The sequence below is a fragment of the Trichechus manatus genome, unplaced genomic scaffold (assembly GCF_000243295.1).
Source record: "Trichechus manatus latirostris isolate Lorelei unplaced genomic scaffold, TriManLat1.0 scaffold00191, whole genome shotgun sequence".
NCBI lineage: Eukaryota > Metazoa > Chordata > Mammalia > Sirenia > Trichechidae > Trichechus > Trichechus manatus.
In genome coordinates, this window is record NW_004444127.1 from 331,180 (window position 1) to 342,633 (window position 11,454).

An 11,454-nucleotide genomic window follows, 5' to 3' on the forward strand; every position below is an offset into this window, starting at 1 on the left:
AGGGTTTCCATATTCATGGTATAGGGATGATAATAGTATCGTCTCATAGGGTTGTAACAGGGACTTGATGAAATAGCACAATGCCCAGGGCTCAGGGAGGGCTCAGTCAGTGTAGGTGATCACATGGTGCTATCAGCAACGGGGGGTTGCCTGCCAGCTCTAATCCCCCATTCACTTGCAGTCCAGCAGCTTCACTTCATTATTGTCCCTGTTCCGCAGATGGGGAAACTGAGGCAACCAGTCAGACAAGGCATATCCAGACTCTTAACCTTTGGTAGGTTGAACCAACCTTCTGTCACCCAAGAAGCCTCTTGGTACAATGAATCGGGCACACTGGTGGGGTCCAGAGCCATCCCCACCACCAAGAATCCTGGAGAAATGTCCAGCTCTCAGGTGCCTCCATCCCAGTCCCTTTCTCACTTGGCGCAGGCCTGGCATGTCACAGGTCCCCAGGGCCTCAGAAATCCCACTCAGGGGTTTTATGGATGGGGAGACTGAGGCCCTGAAAGCGGTCCTGTGCAACAAAGCTGTGTGCACATTTGCCTTCCCTGCTGAATGGTGAGCTCCCCCCCTTGAAGGCAGACATTATGGAGATGTCCCAGCTCAGTGCTGGGATGTGAACCAGATGTGAACCCATATAGCTGAATGGTGGGGCTGCAGGCAGGGCCAGGTAAACACCTGGACGTAGGGAAGGCTCACACATCCAGGAGGGTGCCAAAGTCTCCATCTCCACTCTGAAACCTGGTCAGAAACCCCACCACCGCCGCCATTTGTAATACTCTAGCTTCCTGGATGGTGCAAACGGTTAATGTGCTTGGTTGCTCACTGAAAGGTTGGAGGTTCAAGTCCACCCAGAGGTACCTCAGAAGAAAGGCTTGGTAATCTACTTCTGAAAAACCAGCTATTGAAAACCCTCTGGGGCACAGTTCTACTCTGACACACAGGCGATCGTCATGGGTCAGAATTGACTTTATGGCAACAGGTGGTAGTACCCTCTAAGGGCACAACATGCGGGAGCAGGGGCAGGGACAAGAATTTCCATAGGCAGAGAAGATGGTAGTTCAGGGAGTACCTGTGGACACTCACTCTCCAGCCTCACACCTCCGCCCCTCACAGACAGGAGAGGCCCAGATAGCCCCATTTTACAAATGAAGGAAGTAAGTGTGAACCAGAGAGGTGAGTGGGCTCCTCCAAGGGCACATGGGGGTTTCCATGGAGAAGCCAAGACGTGAGCCCAGGTCTTCTGATCTCCAGAAAGTGTCCAGGAAGGAAAGGAGAAAGTTGAGGAGGGAAGAAGCAACTGCATTTCCAGAGCCCACAGGAGATCCCAGCTTTTGGGAACTCCTACCTCCCTCAGCCTACCTGAGCCCTCCCCTTACTCTGAGGTTCCACCCACCTGGCAGTTCAGGGTATGGAGCAGGTGGTGGCTTCTACTGAGCACAAGCCCCAAGGGCAGCCCTTCTTGCCTCCCAGCTAATCCGGCCTCCCCTGCACTGCCTGATTCCGGATGTCCCCCGTGCTAGCGCAGGCCCCGGTGGACTGGAATGGCACAGTTACTTGTTGTCTCTCCTCTGGACCTGAGGCAAGGGCTGTGACCAGTGCTTCTCAGAATCCCCCACAAGGCCTGGCACAGCATCACGCAAAGTCTGGTGAGCAATGAGTAGATGGAATCAGGCATCTCAGTTCCCTCGTCTGTGAAATAGGACATTTGAGGACATCTGGGCCAGCAGACGTCTGCTGCCTCTTCCAACACTGGATAAACCCTCACCTTGACGCCATGACCCATTATGTATGTGGGGAGTGAACCTTGGTTCCTGGGTGTGACCAGGGTCCCAGGGCCTGAAGGATGATGCCGGCCCAGCCGGTTGGCAATCTGCTGGGGGAGGGGTAACGCAGTCATCTGGGCTGTGCTCACCCTCACTGGTGCAAAAAGCCGGGTAGAGAGCAGGAGCTCAATCCGGCTGATGCATGCAGGATACCTATGGCCTTTGAGTCAATTCGGACTCATAGCGACCCTGTAGGGACAGAGTAGAACTGCCCCACAGGGTTTCCAAGGCTGTCATCTTTACAGAAGCAGATTGCCACATCTTTCTCCTCGGAGCAGCTGGTGGGTTCAAACCACCGACGTTTTAGTTAGCAGCCAAGTGCTTTAACCAGTGCACCACCAGGGCTCCATTGCCTGTGGCACGGGTCCCTAAAATTCCATCAGCAACTCCACAGGTGCTTTCCTGTCCCCCCACTCCAATCCCCACTAACACATGGTGGGCTCGGTTTGCTGGCCACCCTATCTGATGCACAGTGGGAGTGTGCTACTTACTGGAGGGGTCCCAGCGAAGGCACAGAGTGGGTGAGCAGGGATGAGATTTTCCTCAACCTCTTCCCTTCCCAACCACCACCACTCACCCACTCCCCGCCCACAGCGGTGGAAGGAGGAGGTCTAGGCAGTGGGTTCTGGACCTCCAACTAACCCCGCTGTAGGGCCCCATTTCTTCTTGAGTCTGTGGTTGCTTATCTGCAAAATGGGATCCCTAACGTGTAGGAAAGGAGTCCCTGGGTGGCACAAACAGTTAAGCGCTGGACTACTAGTCAAAATGTTGGTAGTTCGAATCCACCAACAGGCAGCTCAGAAGACAAGCCTAGCAATCTACTTCCAAAAGGTGACAGACTTGAAAACCCTTTGGAGCAGTTCTACTCTGCACACATGGGGTCGCTGTGAGTCGCAATGACTCCACTGCAACTAATCACAACAACGTTCAGGAAGATGGTGCCATGATGTCTTCTCTTCCACAATGAGCCAAGGCACGGGACATTGGGTACCCTCAAGAGGTGGTGGCTGGGATGAGGCCTCTAAACGGTGTGGGTGGGCTGGATGGACCTTGTCTACCGGCCCCAAAAGGACGCAGAGGCTCCACGGACCCCGCCCAGGACTGACCACAAGGAGACTCCGTGACTGGATGACTCAGCCTCCCCGGGGAAGCCTCGACCAGCGTCAGGAAGGCCACCGGTCGTGACGCATCGGCTGCTTAGTTTCTCCAAGGTGCGCGTTATGTGGCACTCGAGGGGTGCCGGGAATTGCGCACAGGTACTCGCCCTTGCACGCACGCGGCGCGGCTCTCGTATGCGGAGTACAGAGTACACAGACGCAAGCGCTAGGCAGCGCGCACGCCTCTCACACAGGGGTGCACAAAAATTAGTGTACATGGCCACGCGCTGCAATACACTAGGACAGTAGGACGCACGCTCGCTGAGTATGGGCGGGGCGCATACCCAGAGGGGCGCACACCCGCCGCGTTCACGCGGTGCACCTACTCACACAAACCCCCAGGACTGCAGTCTCAAGAACCAAGGTACTGGGATATGCTCACAGCTGTTCTTAACCCCGCTCGCGGAAACACTCCGAATGAATTACCAATTCTTCTCATTCTTCCAGCCAGTAAACATTTAAGCCCAACTGTACATGCCTGGAAACCCTGGTGGCGTAATGGTTAAGCGCTACAGCTGCTTAACCAAAAGGTTGGCAGTTCGAATCCATCAAGTGCTCCTTGGAAACCCTATGGGGCACTTCTACTCTGTCCTTTAGGGTCGCTAAGAGTCGGAATCGACTCAACAGCAATGGGTTTGGTTTTGGTTTTTTTACGCCTGGAAGGATGCAGACTATAGGTCAACAGGCAGCCACTCGGTTTGTTCTCCTAGGAAAAGGTGCAGCACATAGCAGGTACTCAATAAATGCGAAGATAGGGAAGGTGAGCAGAGACAGGGGACTTGAGTGGCCCCAGGGGCCAAGAACCCCATAGTCTTGGCTTAAACCTGGCCACGTGTGGACAAGGACACCCCAGTGGTTCACCCTTTCTTCACTTTTACATCCTAGCCCTGAGCCCAAAATCTGCATTCAACCGCGCCCCATGCTGCAGGGGCACTGACCGGGGGCCGGGGAGGGGGGAAGGCTGGGCACTACGCCCCTTCTGTACACCCCCGGGAACCGTGAGAACACGTTTCCGCTTCCAGGGAAGCCTTTGCAGTCCACCTGACTCCCGATTTCTCCCGGATAAAAAGGGATGTTTGTGGGGGTGGCGAAGGCAGGGAAAGGGGGTGGAGATGGGTCCAGACTGGTGCCTGCACAGAGACCCCAGAGGAGACTTTGAAGTTATCCAAACGTCCGCATTTTCGTAGGGCTAAACGTCAGACCTCGAGAGAGGAAGGCAAGTCCCCAGGGCCATGCAGGAAGTAGCTCGAGACGAGAGCGTGGAGACCGCGGCGACCTATACCCCGAAGGTACGCTCTGACCTCGTGTGTGCCAAGCGGGACCTTCGCGTCGCGACCCAAACTGTCTGCAGTTTCCCAGTTTTTTCCTCCAGGGCGCTGCGGCCCGCATAGTCCTCCGGGAGCTCAGAGAACCAGCTCCTCCACCCTGACCTAGCTGCGGTGTCCTATCGGTTTCGGTACGTGGTCTGGGTACTCCGCCGGCCCGGTTTTGAAATGAGAATCTGCTTTAAGAGAATCCGCTTTAAAAATCCGCTGAATCGCTCACCGACTCCGGCTCTTTTTCGAACCCTCAGCGGCGCCCAGCTGTCCCAAGTACACGCGCCGCGGTCTCCCGGAACGACTGGTACTTGGCGGGCGGCGGCGCCTCTTCCCGGTATCTGTATCTCCCAGTCACTCTCGCCTCTTCAAAGAGCCCCGAGGCACCGCGGAGACCCTTCCTCTGCCGCGCCTGCTCGAATCCGAACCTGCCCACAGCCCTGCACCGCCGCGCACCTCAGCCTCTTGCTCCTCTGAGCCCCCACTTCGCGCGTCTCCTCTGAGTCTTAACTCCTTTCCCACTTTCTCCTCGGTGGTGCTGGCGGGTGCAGGGTGGGATGGGGTGGAGAAGACTGCTGTGGACAGGGGAGTACGGTGGGCGGTGTGGTGTTACGGGGGCCTCTGCTACACCTCTCTGGACACACTGGAGGCTTCCATCCAAGCCATTGCGTTTTTTGTCCCCCTTTCTGGGTAGACCGCCTTCCGGGCAGCACGGCAGTCGCTGTCCCCGCGGTGCGCCGCACCCCTGTACTGGGTGGGGAAGGGGCATCTTGAGTGGAGATGAGATGTTGCCCATTTGCACATCTGTAACTGACAGAAGGAGGAGCAAGGCAGCATCTCTGGAGGGGCAGCTATCGGGAGCCACTAGTAACTCCAGTCTCCGTGAAGCACTCGCCAATACGGGCTGCGGCTGGGAGGACTTGCTTGCCGGAGAGGTGTACCCCCTCCATCACTCAAAAGGCACTGTTGGAAAGAAGGGCTTCTTTTTACTTATAGCTTTTTACTTGTATCTTTTTACTTATATTCTTTTTACTTATATCGCTGCAGGCGACCCAGAGTATGATGTGCGGCCCCCACGGCCCCTGGGCAAAAGGGGACCGTTGACTCGGGATTTGTTGGGCGGTATCACCACACACTCAGGTCCTCGATGCCTGGCTTGCCTAATGTGATAACTCGCCTTGTTACCTCAGTGCGGGGGTTGAGGAGTGAAGCCTTGGAGCGACGCCTGGGGAACCCCGAAGCTGCGGGCTCACGGGGTCAGGCGGCGCCCGGCAGGCGGCGTCCCGACGCAGTAAAACGCTCTCAGGACCCCACTTAAAAGCGGTGTCCCGGCCTAGGCCTAGGTTCTTCGGCTTCCTGGACCGGGATCGTGGTGGCTGAGGATGCCGAGGCTCCGGGTGCCAGCAGCTCTCTCCGATCAGGGGTTCTCTCTTCTCTTACCGCACTCCCTCCCCAGCTCCCCCTTCTTGGCAGCGAGAGGTGCCAGGTTGGAGCGCAGCCTCCCCCATCCGGTTGCCTGCTGAGCAGCGTGGGCTTCTGACAGCTATTCCCGCCTCTCGCCGTCTACTGCCTCGGGGACCCGGGTTCAGGGGTTCACGAAGATGCCCGAACGCAGGGTGCCAAGCTACCCTCACCCCTGGCAGGTGCGATGAAATTCCGTTTCACATCTCAATTTGCCACCAAAGCCAAGCCGTACGCAGAGCTGCGGGAAGAGAGAAAGGGGCTGAGGCCGAGCTACGTCCCTGTACAAAAGTATGCCTAGCTGCTCTCCAAAATGAAAGTCCTCGGGGACCTTGGCGCGTTTTGATGTTTGATGTTTTATCTAGTTTTCCTACCGCGGCCCCGCATCGCAGCGCTTACGGCCCAGGGCTTCGGTGACTCCAGGACGGCCGGGTCGCCGCGAGATTTCCAACGCAGCCTGTTGTAACCTCGCACTGGAGTCAGGACGGCGGCGCGAAGGCCACCCTGCTCAAGTAACACTACCGAGCGGTAACAAGGAAGGGTCCCCGGCGCTCCGAAGTCTTCTGAAATGTTCTTATAACAACAAAAAAGGTTTCCCCCCAAAAGATTTCGTGCACAAAGGTGCTGTAAATATTCTACATCTTGATCCGAGTGGTAGACAGGTCCACCGGTGTACACACACATAACAATTCTTTGAGCTTTCCACTTAAGAGCTGCGTATTTTACTGTACATAACCGATAATAAATAGACAGTAACTGTGCAAATCGATTGATTTAAAATAATACTAGAATTTTAATCCAGGCCTTCTGTTTCTTCATTTAAGAATTCATGCGTTTAGATCGGACTGTTTTGGCTTGGAGAGCAATTCTACCGCAGGCTGCAAGCTGTGGAAATTTACGAAGTAAAAAATTAAAAGCATCTTCCTCCCCCAGCAAAACTGAGCCGAGATTCGCCACCGCCACAGTGCCCCCGCTCCTGGGCTCGAGTTTTTTTCTCGATCATTCCACAATCACCCACTGGCTCTTTCTGCTTCAGCCCGCATCTCCATCTCTCGCTGTCTTTGTGAGTCTCCTGCTTACAAAAACACGCCCCAGTTCTTTGACTAAATTCGAATACGACCCGGGCGGAGTTTACACATTTTGTGGTGTGTGGACTGTGTTGGTGCACTGCTTTTAATTCAGAAAATCAGGAGCAGCCCCTCGGCGGCGCCCCTGGAGTCTCTGGCCTCAGAGAGTCTCCCGAGTCCCTGGAGGCGCCGACAGCGCTGCCATCGGAGCAGGATAGCAATCTGCTCACAACGAAAACCTGCGTGCACCGAACCGAAAGCGAAAGAAAAGGTAACGAGGCTGCTCCCCGCAGCGGCCCCGAGCCCCTGGTGCATGGACGAGGCCTGGCTCGCCACCAGCGGCTCGGGAAGTCTGGCCCCGGGTTTGGGGGCGAGGCGCCGGGGGCCTTGTCCCCACCGGGAGAAGGCTCAAGTGGCACCGCTGAGAAACGTCAAGTCTCCGAACTAGCGTGTCTCCTGGGGCCTACGGGTCTCGTTCTCGGCTCCGCTGGACGGGCAAGGACTTCGGGAGGCCTAAGCGCGGACGCGGAGCCAGGCGGGGCCGGGATTGCAGCAGGCAAGGACCCAGCGGGGCGATTTCGTAAAAACGCGAAGGTCTCTGTACCCGGAGGGCGTTGCGGGTCACCTTGTCCGTCTCCCTTACAGTACGCTTGGGGAAGCGAAGGCCCAGGGAGGGGTCGGAACGCCTGCAGCCAGTGAGGGTTTCTCACCTGTTCTTTGGACAACTCCGAGCAGGCACCGCCGGCCGAGACTGGAGGCCCGCACGGAGCGGCGCTCGAATGAAGGCAGCGGCGTCCCGAGGCTGAGTTCCGGGAGGAGGCCTTAGAGTCTCGCCTCCATCTCGGCTTGGTGTGCAGATCAGGGCAACAGCTTCCTGCCTGGTTACTCAGAGCCCGGAAGGAGGTTGCCGGGTCTGAGCCGTCTGGGGTCGGGACAGAGCAGCCGAGGCTGAGGCCAAGCGCCGAGGCCGGCTCTGCCTTCCTTTCCCCAGCTCCTGGGAACATCCCGAAGGCTTTTTCCTTGAACTGCCTTTCCCCGCTTTTGAGTTGCCAACGTGTGCCTCAGTTTCCCTGCTTGCAGACTATCCAGAGAGGGAACTCCAGAGGCCTTCCTCCCAGAGGGCAGAGCCTCACCTCTTGGTGCTTCGGTTTCCCCATCTCGACCCTAAAGGTGCCTAATCCCTTTTTATAAGGACCAGAAATCACCTCCTGGACAGGGCACCCCAGTGGAGAGAAGGGAAAGAATAAATAGTGCGGTTATTGTTGGTGGTAGCTTTGCCCTGAGTAGCTTCCATTTGGGCATCAGGGCAATGGGGTCCTGTCTGCAAGTGGAGACTGCCTTTTCACCCAACCTACAGCTTGTGTCTCTGCCCAGAGCAGCAGCAGGGGCCTGGCCTGCCTTGCTCTTGGAACTGGGGGCTCGTGGGTCCCAAACAGCGTAGAGGCTGGGGACAGAAATGGGTGGAGGGAAGCTCTTGCCTCCTCTGTGGGGCCACACTTACTCCTACAAAAGACCCAGCAAAGCCTTTCTCGTAAGTATCACCCCTGATGCAGTGAAGGAAACAGGGGTTTAGAGGCGGCACTTACCCTCAGGCCCCACTGTGGGTTGGGGCAGTCCCAGGTCAAGTGGCTGACCCTTCCTTTCAGGTCCACTGGTTATGGCTAAGGAGGCTCATGTGAGGAGAAGAAGGTCCAGGCTGGCGTGGGGAGGCCCCGCAGGGCACAGAGAGGGTGCTCCGAGGGGGTCAGCCCTCTCCCCTTCCCTCTGGACCTGAAGGCATCTGGTATCTTCTAAACAGGAAGTTGGGAGCCATTAGGGCTCTCTGTTTGCCTAATACCTTGGCCTCCTCAGAAGTGGTAAATTTCTTTAAAACATAGAAATCCAGTGCTGCTGCTGTTGTTGTTAGGTGCCATCAAGTGGGTTCCGACTCATAGCGACCCTATGCACCACAGAACGAAACACTGCCCGGTCCTGCACCATGCTTACAATCGTTGTGAGCGTGGGGGTGCAGTGGGAGGAAAAACACGCGTCCCCTAGCTTTGCACAATGAACCTCCATGGGTCACCCGGTCTGTGACCTATTCTCACCCAACAGTCCTGAAAGACAGGGACAAGGAGGGGCCTGGGTGGTGCCAGGAGGAGGGAACCTGAGCCCCTGGGTCTGGGAAGGCTGGTGCTGGTGGACAGTGAGCCCCCATCTCCCTGAGTGTGGAAGAGACACCTGTGTGGAGCTCTGTGTACCTGTGGATCCAAGTGTGTGATCTCACTCCAGCAGGAGGGTGGACAGGAAAGGTGGAGGAATTGAGGAATAGGCCACCCACCTGTCCTTACTACAGCTCTCAGCCCTGTCCTGTGGGTTTGGGAGTGTGTGGCTGTGTGCAAGGCCACAAGAGTGTGTGTACTTGTTGTGTGACCATGTTGGCTCATGAGGCAGATGCGGTATGTGAGTATGTAGAATACAAGTGTAGACAAGCATATGACTGTGTGTATATTGTGGGTGTCAACAACGGCCATGAATTAGTTTGAGCCTGCAGGGAGAGTGAGTTTGAGTGTGAGGAAGTGTTTGCCCCCGGGCTGTTTTCCTAAGGCTATTCCAGCCAGCAAGGCCTCACTTCTGTCCCCAGGCCTGGGGCCTCTCCATCCAGCCTGGATCAGCACAGCAGTCTTTGCCCCCTTAGGACTGGCTCATTTCATCAGGGCCCCAAGGCCAAGCCCAAAGCCTGGATGGGAGAGCTCCGGCTACTGGCCGAGAAGGTTTTCCCCTCCTTTCTCCCATCCTCTCTCTTCCAGCTCAGGTCTCTCCACAGAACCCCGGTTCTGTGGATAAAGAGAAGCCGGAGCTTCCGAGCTGCCCCGGCCTCAGACCGCCCTGGAGAGGTTCTATCCGCTGAAAGGTCACGGCCCTCTGGGAGCCCAGGCCTGTGTCCTACGCCGCGTTCAAGGGGGCTTGGAGGTCATTTAGGCCAGCTCCCTCCGGTTCCCTGCAGGCCCAAAGCGGGACCCAGTCCCTTCCCTCTTCCCACGACACCCCGCCGCCTCGGACCCTGCGGCTTCCTGCCTCCCCGCCCATTTCTAAACTATTGTTCCGAGGCCGGTTCTCTCCAGAGCTCGCCGAGAGAGAAGCGCCCGGGAAACCCTGCAAGGCCCTCCTCCCCGCGGCGAGCTGCGCTCCGGGGTCCGGGACTCGGATCTGCCCGGCCCCAGGCGACTCCTGACCCGCGCCGATGTCACGCCGCTGTGCCGCGGCTTCTCGTGCGCGCTCCGGCGACTGCGCTCAAGGCTCAGCACCTGCGACGCTCCCACCTGTGGCGCTGCCAGGAGAGCCTCCCGGCCGGCGGTGAGCAAAACCTCGGCAGCCCGGAGCCCCGCGCCAGAGCGCCGCGCTGCTTGCCCACCGCACGTCTCGAGCCAGTGCACAGCATCCGTTTCAAATTGGGCCCCGCGGGCAGCGCAAAGCGAGCGGCTAGCGGAAAAGGCGACAAAGTCGAGTCGAGTTTAAAAGCCAAACTCTCCGCGCCCCAGGCCAGGAGATGGGAAGGGGCATGAGAGATCCCTGGACCCACTCAGAGCTGGCGATCCCATTTTCCTAGCCGAGTCATCCACCGCTCAGCCCCGTGCCTCCCCAGCCGGTCAATTCCTGGCTTCCGCAAGCAGAGGGGATACTGGGGGGCTGCCGAAGCCACGGGCCCCGGGGTCCCCAGCCCAGTGGGACCCGCGCGTGCACTCACCGTAGCAGGGGACCTGCAAGGCCGCGTTGTGACCGCCGCTGCCTTCCTGGAGCTTGAGGCTACCGTCCGGGGGCGTCTTGCAGGCCCTTCGCTGCAAATAGAGATGCGGCTGCGGGGCGGGCGGCTGCGGTTGCGGCTGCGGTTGGGGCGGCTGCGGGGCCGGCGGCTGCGGCTGGGGCGGGAACTTGTTAAAGGACCCCCGCGCCCCGGCGCCACTCTCCAGGGGGGGCGCCAGCTCCTGCTGCCCCGCGCCGTAACGGGCCCGGCTTTTGGTGTCCCCGAAGCCCTGCCCTTTGGCGGCGGCCGACAGGAAAGCTGTGCCGAACTTGTCGCCGCCGGGGAATGCCCTAAAAGGCGAAGAACCCTCCCGGCTCTGCGACACCGGGCTGTAGTAGGCGTCCATGGCAGTGGCCGGCGACTCGCAGTGAGAGACGCAAGTCTCAGCATTCATGCCTGGGGTGCGCGGACGGCGGGCGGGGGCGCGAGCAAGAGCGCGAGGACGCCACTGCGCGCCTTGGCCGGGAGTTAGGAGAGGCGAGGAGGCGGTGGCTGCACGCTCAGTCGGCCTGCTCGCTCGCTCGCTCCCTCCTCCCTCTCCACGCCCGCCTCTCTCTCTCTCTCTACCCCCCCCTTCTCCTCCCTCCCCACAGCTGGCCCAGGGAAAGAACGGAGGGCTGTAAAAAGATTCAGATGTTTCGGAAAGTTGACCAGATCTCCCAAGCCCACTTAAGGTTTTGAAGCAAAAAGAGAGTTTTTCCCCCTCTCCCCTGACTCGCTCCTTCCTTCTCTCCTCCTCCCCCCTCCTCCTCTCTCCCTACTCGCCTTGCTCCCGCCCCTGCCCCTCCTTTCCTCTCTCTTAAAGAGATGCTACTAACTTGCTGGCAGGGGATTCAACCCCGA

The 11,454-nt window shown here is 58.2% G+C and overlaps 1 protein-coding gene across 1 annotated transcript in view; it reads right to left on the reverse strand.

The window, feature by feature from the left end:
- The window catches only part of ALX4 (ALX homeobox 4), a 53,880-nt gene extending 42,829 nt beyond the window's left edge, over positions 1 to 11,051 (reverse strand). Inside the window, exon 1 of the mRNA XM_004387644.2 lies at positions 10,555 to 11,051. Coding sequence (XP_004387701.1) covers positions 10,555 to 11,005 — 451 coding nt within the window. The 5' untranslated portion in view covers positions 11,006 to 11,051. The remainder of the gene's footprint in view (positions 1 to 10,554) is intronic.
- Between the last annotated feature and the right edge of the window lie 403 nt (positions 11,052 to 11,454).